This window comes from Eleutherodactylus coqui, chromosome 2, assembly GCF_035609145.1.
Source record: "Eleutherodactylus coqui strain aEleCoq1 chromosome 2, aEleCoq1.hap1, whole genome shotgun sequence".
Classification (NCBI taxonomy): domain Eukaryota; kingdom Metazoa; phylum Chordata; class Amphibia; order Anura; family Eleutherodactylidae; genus Eleutherodactylus; species Eleutherodactylus coqui.
In genome coordinates this window covers 264,496,396-264,518,013 of record NC_089838.1, presented here as the reverse complement: position 1 = coordinate 264,518,013, position 21,618 = coordinate 264,496,396, and the positions used below count along the sequence as shown (strand labels likewise).

General features: G+C 42.2%; 1 protein-coding gene across 1 annotated transcript in view; it reads right to left on the bottom strand.

Annotated features, from left to right (window-relative positions):
• MAP2K5 (mitogen-activated protein kinase kinase 5) overlaps positions 1-21,618 on the bottom strand; it is a 138,595-nt gene that overhangs the window by 52,089 nt on the left and 64,888 nt on the right. Inside the window, exons 9-14 of the mRNA XM_066592936.1 lie at positions 20,980-21,019; positions 11,194-11,262; positions 11,024-11,105; positions 8,932-8,993; positions 3,012-3,060; positions 85-158 (exon numbers count right to left, since the gene is read on the bottom strand). Coding sequence (XP_066449033.1) covers positions 85-158; positions 3,012-3,060; positions 8,932-8,993; positions 11,024-11,105; positions 11,194-11,262; positions 20,980-21,019 — 376 coding nt within the window. The remainder of the gene's footprint in view (positions 1-84; positions 159-3,011; positions 3,061-8,931; positions 8,994-11,023; positions 11,106-11,193; positions 11,263-20,979; positions 21,020-21,618) is intronic.

Sequence of the window (21,618 nt, the reverse complement as noted above, 5' to 3'; positions counted from 1 at the left end):
GCGCCGTATAACACTGCGTGTACATTAACGAGTGGCGAGATGGGAAGCGGGTGTCTAAAGGTCAGAAGTCTACAGGTGACTTACCTGAATACTAACACCAAAGTCACATAGCTTCACTTGTCCCCGAGTGTTCACCAGCATATTGGATGGTTTTACGTCTGAAATACCAAAATTAACATTTCATAATTAGCTAGATTCAATTAAGTATACTTAAGAAAAAGTTATGTTATCGGCACAAATGTAAATCAGACAAAGAAGAGCAGCATGCTGCACTATTTTATCCGGTGAACCCCATAATAGTCAATAGGGTCAGTCAATGCAGATCACATTAGTTAGGTGCAGGATCTGACACTTCTATCATTTTTGTTGCTCGTCTCCTATGATTGAGGCAAACCAATAAAAACATCTCTAGAATACGTCATCAATGTTTGATTAGCAGGTCCTTGACATCTACCATTGGCAGGAGCCAGAAGGCCCCCAATACACATTAGATGATTGTCCGGTAACAGCTGTTTCAGTCTATCTACATCTACTGTGTATGGCCACCCTAAGGCCTATATTCACATGTGGTCAGGACCTATTTTAGGGAAGGGGAAGTCGAAAACTGAATTGCTGCTTTGAAGGGGGATCATTAAGGAGAGATTTATACTCGGCAGTATTTTGGTATTATTTAGAAATTGAATTGCAATATTAGGAGGAAAGTATATGCAAGCATTATGTGGGCTTTTTAAGGGCGTTTTATTTGGATACTGCATATTACTTGGGACTATATTGTATTACTGGGCTAGGACAGTACTACTGAGTAGAAGAACAGGAAGCGAACTCAGGATTTCTGATTATGATTAAAGGGGTTATGCCAAGATTGATTTTTATCCCTGATTCATAGGATAGATGAAAAAAGTTTAACTCGGTGGGGGTTTCGCAGCTGAGACCCCCACTGCTCCTGAGAATAGGGGTCCTGTGTCCCCCTCTTCTTGCTACTACAGGCCCACTGCATCCCCTACGGTAACATGGAGACTGAAAGGAGTGGAGTCTGAGCATGCTCAGTGCTGCTCTATTCACTTCAATGGGGCTGACGGTGAGTACAAGTGCTCGGCTATCTCCGTCAGTCCCATTGAAGATAAAGGGAGCAGCACAGCACATCCTCAACCACCAATCCATTCAATTTCCTCGTCGCTGTGAGGGATGCAAAGAGCTTGCAGTGAGGAGGGGAGGGGAACATGGGAACCCCATCCTCAGGATCGTTGGGGTCTCAACGGTGAGACCGCTACTGACCAGACTTTTAATCACCTATCCTAACAATAGGTGATAAGTCAATCTTTGGATGACCCCTTTAAAGCGACCCTCCAAGCCTGGAGAAATAAAGATGACCAAGCCACTTCTCTGACTACCTATTACACACAAAGATGATCGCTCAAAAGATGGCTTTTGAGCGATCATTTTGCATAAACTACTAATTGGTACTAATGCCAATTAGTAGCTTATTAATGCATGTGAGCCACCAGGAGATATATTCAGAGAACAGTGGATGGTCTGTTCTCTGAATACATTCCCTTTGGTCCGCCGCGGGGCTGACAGCTGAGACAATATTATTAGCGCTCCCCATAGAGAACACAGTGTGAAGTCCCTGCTATCAGCTCTTCTGCCGAACGATGGATTTTATGCCGAACATACAATCATTGTTCGACGGAAAAAAGTGAAAGATAGGCACATTAAGCATGCAATGATTATCGCTCAAAAGGATGGCTTTTGAGCGATAATCGTTGCGTGTAAAAGGGCCTTAAGACACTACATGCTGCTCTGGCTGGCCAGCACTACTCATGTGGACTGCACTGGACAATCAACGCAGGTGTAGTGTCTTACTAATGATGTATACCAATGCAAGATGTGTATCACGTAGTCAGAGAAACTGGTGCGACCATCTTTGTTTCTCCAGGCCTGAAGGGTCGCTTTAATGATAAAAACTTTTTTTTATACATGTGTGAGAACTTATTCTAAATTGTTATACATATAATCAACACGGATATTTTATTGTTCATCGCTAATCATTTTGCCGATGTACAAAGGGCAATCATTACTATGAATGTTCATAATACTTCATAACCTCACCGATAATTGCTTCATATAAACGAGCCTTTACGTGGAACCTCCGGAATGATTACTCAACTATGACAGCATATTATTCTATGACTATAGATGGTAATTCCACATCATGGTCTGCTACACAGCATTACATGTTACAATAATTAAAACTAAAAAAATTTGCATATGTATGAAGATCTCATACAAACTTTTGGCTGTAAAATGATTCCAAATAAAGGAGTGTTCTGTGTCAGTAATGCCATGGCACAGTGCCCACAGAGCTGGGAATACTACGGAACGAACCAAAGAGGGAAAAACAATGCCAGCTGACAAGAACTCTTTTTAAGTAAAGGTACCTCTAAACAGGATGAGTGTGAGGCGCCTAAGTGCCCAACAGCTGTCCCATGGACTATCGCCCTCCTGTGCTTTACAAAGAAGTGATCGTCGTTCTGTGACTGAAAGCGGAGGGGGTCAAGGAACGTTCTGGCCACCCGCCTACGTTCACAGTAGACAGGAGTTGCTGGAAGATGGAGTGGATCCTGTTCACACACCCGGATAATTGCTTGGGTTTTAATTCTGCTAAAAACCAAACAACTCCGACACGTCAGCGATTTCTCGCCCAGTGCTCGCAGTTTCCAGTGAGAATTCGGATGATAATCCCCCTGTGGGAGGTTCCTTTACACATGGAGATCTGCTCCCCTCCCTGACAACTACTAAAAAATATGCTAAACTGACACCACAAATTGGTATAGGATCATGCTACTTATCCATAATATATACGCTTTATGCTATTATTGACTTATTGGTCTCAAGGCAACCCTCAGCTAGTCTTCCTTTCACAAGTGCTTCCAGCTATTCTCTATGTCATTTAACCACGAATATATTATTTATGGCTCATACAATCAGGCGATAGGGGAGCGGAGGCTTACCTCTGTGTAAGATCTTTAAGCTCCAGAGGTATGTAAGGCCTTTTAACACCTAGAAAAAGAGGAAGCAATATCATGAAACACTGAATATAAAAGTGTAACTACAGATCAAACAGTATGGAATAATGAGAAGAAACTTCCTCCAGTGGTTACTGTAATAATATCCGCAGTCTAAGTCCAAACTAGTGCCAGAATATGTCATTCGGCAGCCAATAATTAATAGTAGATTCCCTGATTTTTTAATAAATGATCACTGAATCTTCGTTACAAATGTGATCTCTCATTTTGTGTGCATTATGCTTATACACTAACATTTCTCATATCGTAACTCTGTAATCAGTCATTTCCTCTTTGGAAAATAATTTTAACCCCTTAGTGACCAAGCCTGTTTGCGCCTTAATGACAAGGCCAAATTTTGCAAATCTGACATGTGTCACTTTAACATGGAAAAACACCAGAAAGGTTTGGCATATCCAAGCGATTCTGACATTGTTTTTTCGCCACATGTTGTACTTCATTTAGGCGGAAAAATTAGACCGATAGAATTTGTGTTTATTTATTAAAAGCGCCAAAAGTGGGAAAAATTTGAAAAAAATTGTCATTTTTTCACATTTCCAACTGCAATATCTTGAATATGTGCAAACATAATATAGAAATTTTTGCTAAGATTTATATTTCCACCCGTTTACTTTATTTTGGGCGCACCTTGGAAAAACTTTCGTTTTTTTTTAACCGTTTAGGAGACGTACAAATTTAACATTACTTTTTAGCATTTTGAGGAACACTTTGTTTTCCTACACCAAGCCAAGATTGGAAAGGCTCATGAGTGTCAGAATAATAGATATCCCCACAAATGACCCCATTTTAAAAACTACACCCCTTAGTGTATTCACTGAGGGGTGTCATGAGTATTTTGACCCCACAGTTTTTTTTCAGGAATTAATTCAATTTAGAGGAGAAAAAGTAAAATTTCATATTTTTGCAAATCTATCATTTTAAAGACATATTTTTTTTCCTATAGTTTACATGAAAATCAGGATTTACACCCCAAAATGGATACCCCTGTTTGTCCTGTGTTCAGAAATATACCCATTGTGGCCCTAATGTTATATCTGAGTCCACAACGGGGCCCAAAATGAAAGGAGTAGTCAGTGTCTTTCAAAACAGAAATTTTGCTTGAAGTCCTTTTAGACCCCATAGCACACATGTAGAGTTCTTGAGCGCCCAAAACCATAGAAAACCCCCACAAATGACCCCATTTTGAAAACTAGACCCCTTAAGGAATTTATCTAGGGGTGTACTGCATATTTTGACCCCACTGTTTTTGAATGAATTCAAGCCAAGCAGAAGGAAAAAATTGTGATTTTCGTTGTTTTGGCAATTCTGTCATTTTAAAAACAGCTTTTTTTGTACAGCACACATATGAATGAAGACTTGCACCCAAAAATGGATACCCCTGTTTGTCCCGTGTTCAGAGACATACCCATTGTGGCCCTAATCTCATGTCTGGATGCACAACAGGGCTCAAAATGAAAGGAGTAGTCAGTGGCTTTCAGAACATAGATTTTGCTTGAAGTCCTTTTAGGCCCCATTGCCCACTTGTAGAGTTCTTGAGCGCCCAAAACCATATAGAACCCCCACAAATTACCCCATTTTGAAAACTAGACCCCTTAACGAATTTATCTGGGGGAGGGGGGGGGGGACTGTGTATTTTAACCCTACAATTTTTAAATAGATCTAAGCGAAGCAGTAAGAAAAAATTACGATTTTCATTTTTTGGGCTATTGCGTCAATTTAAAAACAGTTTTTTTTGTACAGCACACATATAAATGAAGACTTTCACCCCAAAATGGATACCCCTGTTTGTCCTGTGTTCAGAAACATACCCATTGTGGCCCTAATAGACTTACAGGACACATGGCTAGGCCTACAATGAAAGGAATACCCGTTGGATTTCAGGGTACAACTGAATAAATTCCAGGCCCCATTGCCCACTTATAGAACCATTGAGCGGCCAAAACTATAAACCACCCCCTCAAATGACCCCATTTTGAAAACTAGACCCCTTAACAAATTCATCTAGGGGTGTACTGCGTATTTTGACCCCACAGTATTTGAATGAATCTAAGCAAAGCAGAAGGAAAAGTTACGATTATCAATTTTTTTGGCAATTTTTTAAATTTAAAAAACAGTTTTTTTGTACAGTGTACATAGGAATGAAGACATTCACCCCCAAATGGATACCCCCGTTTGTCCCGAGTTCAGAAACATACCCATTGTGGCCCTAATTTACTTACAAGACCCATGGCAAGGCCTATAAAGGAGGGAACACCATTTTCAGCTGCCCTGGTGGATCCGATACATCAGGGCAGCTGAAACTTTAACTTTTTGGGCACATTTATTTACTTTTTTGTGATCAGCGCTGCCGGGGGGGGGGGGGGGGGTGTCCCTGCAGCTCGGGATGACAGCTCCATGCTGTCGGCTACCTGCGGACACCGACAGCATGGAGCTGTCACGTCCAGAGCCCACGGGGCTTTATTCTCTGCAGGACACATGTTTTTACGCCCACTTGGGCAGGACGTAAAAACACTATGGGCTAGTCGTTAAGGGGTTAATTTAACAGAACTTCTTCCCATTGTCCTGTGCACTCCAGCTCCAGCCTTAAAACATGATGGTCAGAGGACTGTCAAGAACATCAAGTCAACTAAAATGCTAAACAGGGTGTGACAGAAGTAGAGTTGAGCGAACATGCTCATCCGAGCGTGATGCTCATTGGAGTATTAGCATACTCAATGGTGCTCGTTACTCGAGCGAGTACCACGCAGAGTTCGACCCCTCCCCGTTTTGACCTCTCACTGCATTACCACTTCCTGCTGTGACGTGCCAGCGTGCGCATGTCCACAGCAGTATGTGGAGAGAGGGAGAGCGAGAGGGAGAGAGAAAAACAAAAAACAAAAAAAGAGCTCGGGACCCGGCGGGTCAAATACAAAAATGCTCGGGTCTCCCGTTGACTTCTTTGGGGTTCGTTACTCGAATAGAGCCCTCGAATATTAAGAAAAGATCGACTCAAATAACGAGCACCCGAGCATTTTGGTACTCGCTCATCTCTAGACTGAAGTGCTAGAGTTACATATCAATGTGCACCACCAGCCAGGAGCAAAGAAACATGAACATTTTTGGAACCCTGCTTAGCATAATAGTGGGCACAAAAAAAATAAAAATTATACACCGTACATAATGCATTATTGCCATGAGTTTTCCTCCATTGGGATTTATTCACATATTAACAATTTTAATTAATTTTTAAAGGGCTATTAATTCCAAAAATGCTGTACAAATGAATATGGGGTTAAACTAAATTGCATTGCTTATAAGGTGTATGGGAGGGGACATGTTGTGGACAACCTTTTGTGTCATTGCGTGAACTGGATTCACTGGGGAACAAAAGGCCAAGGAACGGATTGGCAAAAAGTACAGGTTGATAAGCCGGGCAACAGAGTTGGGGATGGATTGGAGGGGCACAAGAGCTTTGGATGGGAAGCTACAGAGGAGGATGTTGCAATAGTCTAGACGGGAGATGATGAGGACGTACAGTAGCATTTTTGTTGTCTCGGGGTTTAGGAAAGATCGTATTCGGTAGATGTTTTGGAGATGGAGGAGGTAGCAAAGGCTTGCATGTGCAGTTTGAAGACAGTGCAGAGTCAAATGTAACACCAAGACAGGGGACTTGTAGAACTGATGAGAGTGTGGAGCCATCGATGGTGATGGATAGGTCTGGTGGGTGTGTAGAGTGATGTGGGGGAAAGATGATGACATTGCGGTCATTTTTTTTGCAGCAAATTTTGCAAAACTTGTAGCAAAAACAAAAGATCCCACCACAATGTGTAAATAAACCGTCATGGCCTTTGTTCACATCACACTTCAGCCTTCCATCAGATGTATACTTCAGGAGTATTCCCTGGCATAGAGCTCTGATGTATGCCCCTCTGTAGGCATATAGCAACATGTGTTGTCCTTTGTCTACAATGCAAAAAAAGAAAAGCGCCGCATGGCATATATGAGTTTTGCAGTGACTCATCGTATAGGAAAATAATAATAATAATCTTTATTTGTATAGCGCCAACATATTCCGCAGCGCTTACATAGACAGGGGGAATACAGAAAGACAAAAAATACAAAAATTACAGAACCACGGTTACATAGTAATCATTTGATGGAAACAGTAGGGGGTGAGGGTCCTGCTCCAACGAGCTTACATACTACAAGTAATGGGGTGATACGGAAGGTAAAGGGGCTGGAGATATGCACAGTATCGCATTATGGAGAGTGAGGGATGCTATACACAGACATTTGGCCGTGTGACGGCAGGATCGGCATGACTGCAGGAGCGGTTTATTAAGGCTAGCAGGGATTGCAGTCAGTAGGTCAGGGAGCATGTTATCAGGCGGAATACAGGGGGGGTTTGTTTAGGGAATGCAGTATGCCTCCCTGAAGAGGTGTGTTTTTAGAGCACACCTGAAGTTCTGCGAGTCCTGGATTGCCCAGGTAGCCTTTGGTAGTGCGTTCCAGAGGACGTTCCGGTGTTGCTCTGGAGAAGTCTTGGAGGCGGAAATAAGAAGTTCGAATTAGAGGGGTGCGCAGTCTAGTTTCGTTAGCAGAGCGGAGAGCCCGGGCTGGGTGATGGATTGAAATAAGGGAGGCAATATAGGGGGGCGCTGTGCTGTGGAGGGCTTTGTGGATGAAGGTAGCGAGCTTAAATTGAATTCTGTATTTATCGGGCAGCCAGTGCAGTGACTGGCACAGGGCAGAGGCGTCCGAGTAGTGCCTGGACAGGAAGATGAGCCTGGCTGCCACATTCAGGATGGATTGGAGAGGGTAGAGTCTGGTGCAGGGGAGGCCGATCAGCAACGTGTTGCAATAATCGAGCCGGGAGTGGATGAGGGCAACAGTAAGCATTTTGAAATGCAGTCAACTGTGCTTCTCTATACAGTGTATATATATATATATATATATATATATATATATATATATTAATTATATATATTATAAACATACATACACACATACACATACAGCTGACCAGCAAGATGCAGCCTGAAAAGGACTCTTGTGAATGCCCTGTGCATCCTCTGGGAACTTTACTGGCATATACTTCAAACATAACGAAAAATAATGTGTGAACATAACCTTTAGACACTCCTGTGCTACTGAACACAGATGGAAGGTTATCAGTAGAGTTGTCTTTCAGTTGATTGCTTTGTTAGGGTATATCCACCCATCATGGTTGTGCGCCATTTTCTTCTTTGATTATTGCAAAGTTGCAGCAAAATATGCAATCGTTTTTGCAACTAAGCTGGAACATGGCAATGCAAACTAAAGAGTAACTGCACTTTTCAGAAACTTTTGACATGTCTCTTTGATCAGTTCGGGTCCCGCTGTTGAAACCCCAGCTGATCACCAGAACGAGGTGTCTGCAGTGTTCACCCAAGAGCTGTGCCCCTTCACCTGTCTTTGCTGCTTTTTGGCATCTCCCAGCAGCTGAAGACAGCCACATAGAGGCCTATAGAAAGCTCCTTCTAGTGATCAGTAGGGGTCTTAGCAGGGGGGGGGGCCCTACTGATCAAAACTTGTGACATGTCAAAAATTTCTGAAAAGTGCAGTTACACTTATAATCTGTAATATAAGTCAATGGTGGCTGCACTCATGAAATATGAGGATTCAAGTTTTAATTGGACAAGAGATCTTTGCGCAGCAGTGACATCAGAGCACTAACAGTAGAGATACTATAATGTGAAGTGCAGATCCTCTCAGTATAGTCTTACTATGCTCTCTTCTCTAAGACTCTCCGGATCCAACCAATGAACTTATAAAATAACCTCCTGCTTAGAAGAGGACATGTGGCTTTACATAAAAGAAAACTCACTGCAACAGAAATCCTTCCAAGCACTTGTTCCGGGATCTTTCTGTATACATCTAGGGATCCACCTGTAAAACAAAAGAAAGAAAATATATCACAATGTACACCTATAACATATGCTATGCTACCATATGGGTGAAGGAATCATTTTAATTCGAAAGTTTCACAATTCGTCAAGCCTAAAGTATACAATAGAATAGAATTTTGAATGATGTGTTACAGGCAGGGACCATTTCCAGAGCTGAACACATTGCTGAAAGAGATAGAGATATATATTTATTTATTTGTCCCTTAACCCTTTCCAATCCACTGTCTGACGTCTAAAGACATTTTGATTGAAGGCTGTACAGCTCCCAATGTCGGAAGACATCCAGCAGGGTATTCTTAATGTATATTACGCTGCTCTGTTGTCGGGGGGCCTCTCCATCATGTCCCATACCACAGTACTGGCTCTAGCCAGCAGATGGTGCCATTGTATAATGGCAGAAAGAGAAAACCCCTCTAGGAAACCCTGAGTCCAAAATTGGATTGCAAAGGGTTAATCATCACCTGTAACAATTATGGCTAATTGTCATAGTAAGCATGGTACTCCGTTGGCATAAATTCTTTTCGAGCCTGCAAATCACTGTGTTTGTCCACATGTAATGAGAGAAGAGTGGAGTACAGACCATTGAAACTTTCAACATCTTTGTCATAACTCGCAAAACATAATTCCAAAGTCCAAGATCCGCTGACCGTATTGCGTTACTGAACATATGTCTTCCATTCCCTTGTTTTTTTGAAGGCAAAAGAAGGACACAGGTACAATGGCTGTAAAAATGCATCCTAATACCTGAACATGTCCCATTTGTGTTGTTCTTCCACCAACTGTTTTCTCTTTGGACAGCTCTGAAATGGACTGACCATTTTTTCATTTATCTGCCTTCAAAAACACATTCTACAACATTAATCTGCAAAAAAGTATAATTTTTTTCTCCGAGCTTTTCATTTAGAAGTAGCTGACGTATAATTGTGTACTAAGCTGCATATTCCATATCAATATATGTCATACCAAGTCATACCATGCAGCAGAAAACTACACTGGGTCCAGGGTTTATAATTCAGAGCGTAGATCTACAGTCAAAAATCAGACATGGCAGAGTAACAAACTAATAACTCCAACTAGAGGGATGAGGGTTCTGCTCACAAGAGTTTGCAATCTATAGATCGGGAACACAGGAGCCGCTCTTCCAGTCAACACTGAGTATTAGTTACTTCCCTGAATGTCCAGCTTAACAAGAAGATACAATTGAGCAAAAGAAGCAATCCTGGTTCCTTTGCATCAGGGTGCACAACCTTTTCTGGTCCAAGGGCGTATTGTCAAACTGTAGGACTCTGAAGGGCTGCAATAAAACTTAACCCTTTCCAATCCACTGTCTGACGTTTAAAGACATTCTGATTGAAAGCTGTACAGCTCCGATGTCGGAAGACGTCCGGCAGGGTATTCTTACTGTAGATTACTGGCCACTCTGTCGGGGGGCCTCTCCAGCATGTCACATACCACAGTACTGCCTCTAGCCAGCAGATGGCGCCATTTTATAATAGCAGAAAAAGAAAGCCCCCTAGGAAACCCAAGTCCAAAATTGGATAGCAAAGGGTTAAAGAAGTATTTCCATCTGAGACATTGAGAGCACAAGTCAAACAAATCTGACAGACCAGAGATACAGATGTTGAAGCCCCATCTATCAGCAGAGTGGTTGGCACTCCAGAGAAGACAAGGTGGCCGCACATGGCTATCGTCATTGCACTTTATAGGAGTTATGGAAGCAGCTGAGCCTTTACGAATTCCCATAAACTACAATAGAGGGGCCACCTCTGTACCTTCCGGTCTCTGGAGTGAAGAATCTATCAGACATTCACATCATATTCTGTGTTGGTGATAAGTCAGTTTTTTTTTCCCATCACTTATTGTCATATTTATTAGATTTAGTACAAATACATTTGGAGAAAAGTTGTCATTTTTATTGCATGACTAGTCCTCCTTCATTTACTGCCCATAGAACAGCGAAAAGTTCTAGAATGCTCATATATTGTCAGATTAATAGCGATCTGAACTCACCATCCATAAATTCTGTACAGATAGAAATTCGATTCTCTGCAAAAAATGCCCCATAAAAGCCGATTATGTATGGAGAGTCGCACTGTAAAGAAGAGAAGAATAGCACTGTCAGCCAGCTCTGCCTTGTTTGTGACAACAATTCCCAAAACATAGACGCCAAGCGCACGCACCTTGTACAGAATCTCCAGCTCTGACATAATCTGTCTCTGCAGCTCCACAGTAATGTCTAATGGGATGACCTACGGAGAAAAGACACAAAACACTTGTCACTGATTGATACTGTGTGTTCGGCCTGCCACAGATAGCAGCGGCATGCTCCATTCTCCAGACCTCAAGCAAGCCATGTCTACGGCTCCCACACTGGCACAAGCGAGCTCCTCTCCATTTGTTGATGAAGTGCAGTTGTAAAATATATTAAGTGAGACAATGTGATAAGAGACATTACACAGCCGCACATCCAAGCCCCAGCCCGCTGACTCAAAACCTACTAGTTTTAGACACATTTCATCATGGAGGTACAAAGCTGTCAAGTCAAAAAACATCTAAATATCTGTGTAGTGTAACGAACCCAGGAGCACCCGTGTGACATGATACATGCATGTAATAAAACTGCCAGCGGATACCAGCTGAAAGACTATCAGCATGCGGCGCTGATAATAGTCAGCAGTGATTTCTAGCTTGCTAAAACAGGATTGGGCGAAAACAGGATCGGGCGTTGAAATTCAAAATCCCCAATTCTTCTTTACTCTCGATATCATCTATCGGAAAAAAGTCAGGCAGCCCCCATACACGTGGGAGTTGTCAGGTATTGCCAAAATTGGAAGTTTTGCACAACTATAGTCTAATGTGTATTGGGCCTGAAATGGGTTGTCTGGGCGTAGACTATTTTTTTTAAATGCCTGCAAATGTGTTGAGTAGAAAGCTGAAAAAACAAAAATAGGGGTGGAGCTATCTGAATGGGTGAGGGATTTAGAAAAATTCTAAGTAGAGGAATGTGCAGAAGAGGCGATTCTTCTCTCTCGTTAAGATGGTGGGTCGTGGAAAAGACCTAGATGTTCGAGTGCAGCCAACTCAATAGTCGCAGGTGAGACTATTCTGATGGATTAGTGAAGAGGGGAAAAAAATGTGATGGTATAGGCGCAGCTGACCGAAATATAAAGTTCAGTACAATACAGAAAGTAAGCTCAGCTTCTCAGTTTTATTTTAAAACAGCATACAAAGACGCGTTTCAGGGCTACGGCCCTTCCTCCGGTGTAGCTGGGGATGCACCTTGTGTATTGGTATGTGCATGGTATACCAGACAGAGGCAGAGCTCTACCTCATACACCATGCACATACCGATAGCCAACACAAAGTGTATCCCCAGCTATAACTGAGGAAGGGGCGTTGTCCCAAAACGCGTCTTTTTTATGTTGGTTTAAAACAAAACGGATAAGCTAAGCTTACTTTTTGTATTGTACTGAACTATATATTTCGGTCAGCTGCGCCTACACCCAACACAATTATTTTTTTTTTTCCTTCACTAATGCAAATGGGTTGAAATAAAAAGTAGCTGTATTCCCCTGTTCATTCCCCCAGAGATCCAGCACTGCAGTTCCCGTGGTCCGCCTGGTCTTTGTTTATGAACAGCTACCACTTGACCGCTGCAGTCAATCACAGGCGGCAGCTGTCATGGGCCCTTCTCCTGGCATCATGGCTCCCAGCATCTGAGTGGTGATGCTTGGAGAAAAGCAAGTGACTGCCGTGATGAGGTGATAGCTATTCATACACAAAGACCAGGAGGACCATGGGAGCTGCAGTGCTGGATCGCTGGGGAAATGAAATGAATGGGCGAGTACCGCTGTTTTCACTTTAACACATTTACGGCCCTTTTAAAAAAAATCCTCCACCAAAAAAAATAAAAACATGGACTTTGGATTCACTTTCTTCAAGGTATTGCTTCTTAAAATGCTTGCAATTAGAAAAATGTGTCTGTGCTCCAGAAACAGTGCCATACGTGTCCACAGGTTGTATGCGGTATTGCAGCTTTGTTTCATTCATTTCAATAAAGCTGAGCTACAATTTAATACCCAACCCATGGGCAGATATAGCACTGGTTTTAGAAGAAAGCAGCCATGTTTTTCTTATTTTGTACTGTTTGCTATGTACGAAAGACAGGTGGCAATTCCTGTAGGTGTCACATCATCAACTGTCAAGAAATGGCTTCAAGTGAAACCCCAAGGGAAAAAAAAATACTTGACAGAAGAGGATCTCTCAAGGAAGTGTATTTCCAATGCTTTCTAAAGGGGAAATGCTCTTAAAATGTTCCAAGAACTGGCCATGACTTAATTGCCTCCACATCATCTAAAACCTTTAGCTCTTTGTATCAAACAACACTCCTAATAGAGTTTATTCAGTGACGGTATATAGAAATAATTATCCCGCCCATCAAATACAGCATCCTAGTCATATTAAAGAACACCCAGGACCTGATGGGAGTAATCCAGCCTTTAAGTGTGAACCCTTCATTCCTTCCCGTGTGCTGGAGTTCCCTCTGGCACTGACAGAGAGAATATACACATTGTGTCTTGACGAGCATCTTATACAATGCACTCGTATATCTGTGCAGCCGTCAGAACAGACATATAAATTAAGATTTATATGTAGAAGGGGGGAGGAATATAGACACGCGATATGCGAAGGCATAAATTAAATTTCAGAACGCTGGCATCAAAAGAAATAGAATAAGACGCAACCTGTTTCAATCACAAGCTTGCTTTAGGGTTATTTATAAACGCTCTGACTAATCCAGCTTGTAACTGTAATATAGAACTGCCAAGAGAAATTTAAAACACACTTCCCCAAATCAATAGTCATTTGCCAACTCCACTCACTTACATTTTTCAGCGCAGAAAAACTTGAAAGGAAAAAAAAATTTGCTGCTACATCATAGCAATTTTACTCAATTAAAGTGTGAGAGGCATTTAACCTGTGTCAAGTGCAGCCGAGGGAGGAACGTGCCCCAGGGACAGGTCAGAATGCTGTGTAAGTAGGGGAGGGGGCTCCCTCCCAGTGGAAATAGCCTGCTTGTGGTATTTTTAGGGGCAGGAACAGAAGAGTCTTGAGTTGGAGAAGTCGTTTTTGTGATGGGTCTGAACCACAGTTGGGTCACATTTAATAGAGAAATACAGAATAGACATTGTAATTAGACATACATAACTGAATAGAGCTGGGATCCTAACCGATCATTAGAACAGGAGTTCTAAGTCCACAGTTGTGGTGATGGAGTAGTTGTTAAGCATGTGTGCTACCGCTCTATACAAACATTATGGGAGTAACAAAAAAAAATCATCACATTTCAATTCTGTCTGTTCAGTCCTGTCTGACTCTTGGATAGTCTGTAGGCAAGTTCCCTCCGTGCGTCTCTATTCTCCACAGCTGCTTTCAATTGCCTGATGTCCATTCCCGTGTCCTTCTTGTGGATGTCCAGCCAACATGTCCTTTGTCTTCCTTGTTTCCTTTTACCACCGACCATTTCAAGTAGCATCTCCTTTTCCAGCGAATTTGCACTTATCAGTGTCAAAAGTCAGTCAGTCTCCGTCCCGTGATCTTGCCTTCCAGGGACACCTCTGGGTTGATATGGTCTGGGACAGCTTTGTTGGTGATCCTAGCTGTCTAGGGGATACGTAGAAGTTTTCTCCAACACCACAGCTCGAAAGCAATAATTCTTCTTCCGTCTGCTATTCTCAATGTCCACGTCTCACCACCATAGTCTCACTTCCCGTAGTCAGCTCAATGTGTTGGGAGGGTGGCAACACTTGACATACCAAAAGTGGGGGGTCGTGTTGCCAAGTGCTATGGCTTGCCTAGACCTGGTGACCTACCCTGTAAAACCTTCACCATGACTATGGATTAGGACAAAAACCATCACGCTAAACCCAATCAATTGTTAGCTTGTTTGTCTTCAATTGAAGGCTATGAATATGTTGAAAATTATTTTAACATTTCTCTAGGACTTAATTGACTAAACCGTTAACCCCTTAAGGACGAGGCCATTCTGCCCCCCCCCCCCCCCGCTCCCACCCCCCCACCAGAGTTTTGATTTCTCCTCCACACTTTCTAAAAATCATAACTTTTATTTTTACGTAGACACAGCTGTCTGCGGGCTTGTTATTTTGTGATAAGAGTTGTATTTTGCAATGGTATCTAAATGTACGATATAATGTCCTGAAAAACCTAAACATTTCTAAATGAAGTGGAAAGAAAAACACAATTGTGCTATCTTTGATAGGGTGGGGAAAGTAAATTGTCTTTTAAATAAATTTCTTCGGCCATCTTCTGACCACGACTTTATATGTCGATGGCGTTAAGTGAGCACTCATTTTTTGCGAGTTGAATGTGGTTTATTTTGAATGCATTTTAGAGTACGAAAGACTTTCTGATAGCTTTTTATTGAGTTTTTTTCTTGGAGGCAAGGTGACTGAAAAAAGGGCAATTCTTATGTTATGCGTTTGTTTTTTTCTCGACGATGTTCCTGTCGGGATAAATAATGCATAATTTTGACGGAAGAAACTTTTTCCCTTTATTTAATTTACATTTTTTAGCCCCATAAGGGAATTGAACTTGCCATACTCCGTACTGCAGTGTATGGGTTTTCTGCAGGCAATCTATTAAAACATGCCACAAACACGTCTTAATTGGCAGAAATACATGGCAGCCCCGAGAGCGTACACCATGAGCGTTACACCATGATGTGTAACTGGAAGCTTCTGGGCCCCCCCATGCATAGTACTGTGCTCCTTATAGGGAGAAAAGTGGCCATATGGGCCCCTTAAGGCTCCTGGGCCCGTGTGCAACCGCATCCTCTGCATCCCCTATAGTTACACCCCTGGACATTTGAAAACTGCTGTCAGAATTGACAGCAGCATTTAAAGGGATTGTCCAGGGTTAGAAACATATGGCTGCTTTCTTCCAAACACAGTGCCACCATTGTCCATAGTGTGGTGTATGGTATTGCAGCTCCGCCTCATTGAAGTGAATGTGAGCGGAGCTGCAGTACCAAACACTAGCCTATGGACAAGGGTAGTGCTATGTTTGGAAGAAAACAGCCATGTTTTTCTAACCCCAGACAAGTCCTTTAAAAGGGCTAACAATTGCGCTGCTGGGTGTTAACTGTCAAAAACAGCCAACACTGACTGTGTAGGACATAGGATGCGCACATAGGACATACAGATACACATAGGACATACAGATACATTCTGAGGCGCGATGGGGTTAATTAATTAGAAAAGCACTGGTAAAGATAAAATGCCCTCATACACATTAGTGAAAAATCAGCTGAAACCACCGATTTCAGCCAGTCCAAACGACTTTCTTATGTGTATGGAGACCTCATGACTTCTCCTAGACATCATAAGATCAGGCCATTGAATTTCAACGCCCAATCTTGTGGTCTACCCTGGAGATAAGTCATCTCCAGAGCTGTCTAGCTGTAGCTTTCTCCACTTTTCCCATTGATAAAACATGAACCAAAACTCAATTGAACCCCGTGTTTAAGTGTAAGGCTGGTTTTACACATCACATACTAGTTGTGATTGCAAGTATGTCCAGTACAATGTTAGTGTATGGGGAGTGACATGCCACCGTTAAATCTGCAACAAAATCATGTGCAAATTTTATTGCGGATTTTGGAGTTGATTTTTGATGCAGAAATACAGAAGATTTTTTCCTGCTATGTGTGAAAGTAGCCCAAGGGGGAGTCAGGAGAAATAGCAGTTAGCCAAACAGGTTTTTGGCAGACAGCTCTTGAAGGTGTACTGGCACATTCATCCTTGAGCTATCTTTGCCTGACAAGTTGCTAAATGTTATATTTAACAGTTTTGTAGTTACTTTTGGAAATTCTAGATTGTTGTCACTGAACCCATCATGGTTAACTGGGTGTCAGACCCTCCAATCGTAATACTCGGCTTATTGGATAACGGCTATGTTTTATGCTTGGAGTATGCTCTTCAGTGATTTCTATGAAATGATGGCTGGTCATAAATATGGCCATCATTACAGCTCCTCACAAAGGACGCCATCCAAATCTTCACAACTGCAAATCAACCTAGACATGTAGTGATCTAAGGGACAGTTAAGTATCACCGCATAAGGCCTCATGCACATGGAAGAGACTGGTCCATAAAGTCCATTTCCATACTAAAAGTCATAAGAAATCTATACACCACCCGCCTATGGTGCCTTTGTGGGGAATCATATTACAGATGTATTCTCCATAATGTGACACCTGAAAGAACATGGTGCAATAAAATTATAAGCATAAAGAGGTACAGTGCCCTATTATAGCTCTCTACAGCTTGTATTTTCTATGGAGCCCTAATATGGCCTTAAAGGGAATTTGTCAGCTACTTTAAGCCTATAAACTAAGCTTATGAGCTCAAAATAGCTGGCCCACTGAGTTTGGGGGTGTGAGTTTTAGACCCCATAGTTCTCCCGATGTGAGCTCTGAAAGTTGTTGCTCAATGCATTGAGTGGCTCACTAAGTAGTCCGCCCCTTCTAATTTTATAGTGGGTGGACTACTTAATAGTGCCACTCAATGCACTCAGCAACAACTTTCAGCGCTCACGCCGGGGTAACAGAGAATATAGATATAAAAAAAAAAAACTTACATCCCCGGACTCGGCGGGTCAGCTATTTTCAGCCTATAAGCTTAGCTAATAGGGCTCAAAGTAGCTGATAGAGTCTCTTTAAGCATGCCGTCTAACTTGACAGATTTGCCATTTAGAACTCTAGAAAAGCTGGGAGGCACTCTATAGGAATGGCTTTACATTACATGTGTTATATAAGGTCACCTACAAGTTAGTGTTAGGTATTCTCATCTTGGACATTTATGGAATATCCATGGGATGTCCAATAGAGGTGGTGCCATCACTGGTTAGGCTACAGCTGACCATCAGATCCAGGTGAAGAATAAATGGACAGGTGGCATTGCATGTGCACAGCACCTCTCCCTTCACTTCTGTGGGAATTATGGAAACAGCTGAGCAGATCTGCTCATGGGATCTCTATTCTCCACACAGTTACAAGTCTCAAAAGGTGGGACCTGCATCTATCAGAGATACCCTGTAGCAGTGTCATAAATGTCCAAAGGTGTGAAAACCTCTTTAAGTCTCACTACTTTACAGACCTGAGCGGTTGGTTATTCCGTGCACCCCTCGAAGAGGTCAGCCGTTGAGTCAACGCATACTATGTGAACTCATAGGTGCGGGTGATTAATTTTCTGCTGCTCTGTTCAAATTAGTTGGAACCTCTTAAAATATACAATTCTAAATAAAGCAATCTATCAACGTCTGTCAGAGGAGACCTTGTACACAAACCGCGCCAGAGAAAAACTGAGCAAACATCCCAGGTCAAATTAGGCTGATGTTCAGTTTTAATTCACTTAATCAACAACGACATAATTGTCTTCTTCAGTAAGTAAACCACTGCAGGGCATAAAATGGGATTACACGTCCACATGAAAAGGTTATCTGCCACCTCATTCTTTATATGCCGGAGGAGTAAGGAACACAACGAGAGATTACATCTACGAGCTAATCCAGCAATTATTACAAATGGGGGGGGGGGGGGGTCTTTCTGGAAGGAAGTGGGAGGGATTTGGTGTTCATGAGCTAGTCGGACTTCAAGAATCCATTCATTTCCCACTTTTAGAGTCTAGTGGTAACGTCTCCATCCTTACATGTTGTATCATTCCCTAGTGAAGCATCACAGAATGACTGGACAAAGCTTGAATACTTCTTCCTTTTCTTTATCTACCTTATTTACTTAACCCTAGGGCTCTTGAAACACAATGTTTTCACTATATATTCTTATATAGAATTAAAAGTTCCTTAATGAATACCATAAGCTGGCCATCGGTGGCATAGCGCTAGAATGTTCATTCACAAGGTCAATGGTCATCCATGTGGCAGCCTGAAGAAAGCCCAGCAGAGCCAAAAGGAAGATTGGTGAAATATAGTACTTTCTTAGTACTATCACTGGACATCACAGCAGTTGAGCATTTCTGTCATTGCTTACCAGTCCTTTAACCCTTTCCAATCCACTGTCTGACGTCTAAAGAAATGCTGATTGAAGGCTGTACAGCTCCAATGTCAGGAAGACGTCCAGCAGGGTATTCTTACTGTAGATTACTGGCCACTCTGTTGTCAGGGGCCTCTTCAGCATGTCCCACATCGCAGTACTGGCTCTAGCCAGCAGATGGCGCCATTGTATAATGGCAGAAAGAAAAAGCCCCATAGGAAACCCTGAATCCAAAATTGGATTGCAAAGGGTTGAGATTAATAGTTCTGCTAGTGATGAGCGCTGATCAAGGAGATCAACGCTCATATACAAAGCCTTCAAGTGGGCCAATTCAGACTCCATTAGGGGACGATCGATTGTTCACACAATTGTTTGTTCCCCCGGTATAACTTCATCATTGTCTGCAGCATATCCCCTATTCACACGGGGAGATGTACCGCCAACAACGATCATTATTGTGCTGCAAAAGAGATGCAATCACCCAATGAATGTGAGTTTGCTTGTTCAGCAGGTGACAGGCAGCACCGTCACATGGCACAATAATTTGGCAAAAGAAGGTTTCTAGGAAAGTCCGCGCCTGATCATCATGCCATGTAAAAGGCCCTTTAGCGATATGCCACCAATGTCTTTGATGAGTTAATCCCTTTATAAAACATCTATGCAACCCCTAAAAAAGTACATTTTCCAGGAGAAACATTGTGTAATCAGAGCCTTACATTAATTCACCCTTCCAATTCTAAAATATGTACTTATAGGATGTTACATGAACCCACCTAAAATGCTTTTAACATAGCGATGAGGTGACTTCCTGAGGCTCGACCTTAAAACCCTCTATAAGCTGACAGTGATATTTCATGGAGTCCTCAGGCAATCTAACCACTGATATAGTGAAAAAGGAAGAAAAGACTCATGGGACATTGTTCATTCATGGGTTATTTCATCTTTGCTGAATGACACAAATTCTTCCCAGGTGCTTCCACTTGTATGCACACTGTTTTCTAAAAACAAATACATCACTAGAAAAATCACTGGATTTTGCAAAATATATATATTTTTTGTTTTAGAAAACTCACGAGCAGATTGTTAAGCGGAAGAATAATCATTCTGAACAAATTTACCAGTGAGAATAAGCTCTAAGTTTTGGTTATGGCTCTAGATTTTAATAGGAGCTGTGCCTTCAGTTATTAGAGCTAGCTACTACACAGGGGTCAGTGCTAACTGCTTCCACTCCATACCCATGTGTGTTGCATTGACAGCGGGAGCCTTATCAGCTGATCAACCAGGATCCTAAGCGATGGTCCCCGGCCGATCAACTATTAATGAACTATCCTGAGGATAGGTCAACAATGGTATTTGGCTAGAAAACCCCTTTTAAAGGGCTTGTCCCGCTACTCAGCATTTTGCTGCAGGAATCAGATAGCTCTGTACATTGAGCACTGGCCTGGGTTGGTACTACAGGCTGAGTCCTATTGAAGAGAATGGGACGCAGTCTGCAGTACCAACCCAAACCAGAGTGCAATGTACAGCACTGTCTGTTTCCTGCAGCAAAACAGCTAGAAGTGGGACAACCTCTTTGAAGTAAATTGACCATTAATAGTTCTTCAATATTAACCCTTTCCAATCCACTGTCTGACGTCTGAAGACATTATGATTTAAGGCTGTACAGCTCCGATGTTGGTAGACTTCCGTTGGGGGTCCTCTTACTGTATATTGCCAGCCTCTCTGCTGTCGGAGCCTCTCCAACGTGTCACCTCATGCAGTACTGGCTTTGGCCAGCATATAGCGCCGTTGTATAACAGCAGAAAAAGAGTAAGCTCCCTAGGAAAACCAGGATACAAATTGGATTGGAAAGGGTTAAGTCATTTGAGGGTACATACAGAGTGAATATTTTTCTTACCTTGACTGCCAAGATTTTTCCACTTGGTACGTGGTATGCCCTGTCAAAATAAAACAGATTATTTTTGGTTGCAGCTTGAAAGACAGTTGTAATCGGTGGAGGCCACAATACACATTAGATAAAGGTTTTGTCTAATGTATATGCCAAGTATTAGTTCAAATAACATCGGTCCTACTCTAAAGTGGTAATAGGCATATAATGCCAGAAGTTGTCATCAGTTTGTCCTATTAAATTGCTCCCATAAGCATACATAGCATTCCAATAGAGAGAGAATTATATTTCTTTCACATAGACCAATTATAATAATGAGACCTGAGAATTCCTCTGAACACTCATTTGCCAGACAATCGGACCATGTAGAAGGACCAATGATCAGCGGACGAAAAAGCAAATGCTCGTTCTTTGGCTGATCGGCAGGTTTATACCAGTATACCAATGCTCGTTACTCGGTGGTACATCTTCCCATGTGAACAGGGAGACATACAGCGCACCATTAGGGACAAATGATTGCATTAGGCTAAAAGGATAATTAGGCGCTGTTCACATTCCACTTGAAATTTCCATTGCATCATGGAACAAGAGAACGAAAAAAAAAAGATCATCCCGGATCCGTGAAATGACAGAAACAGTGGCACCTGA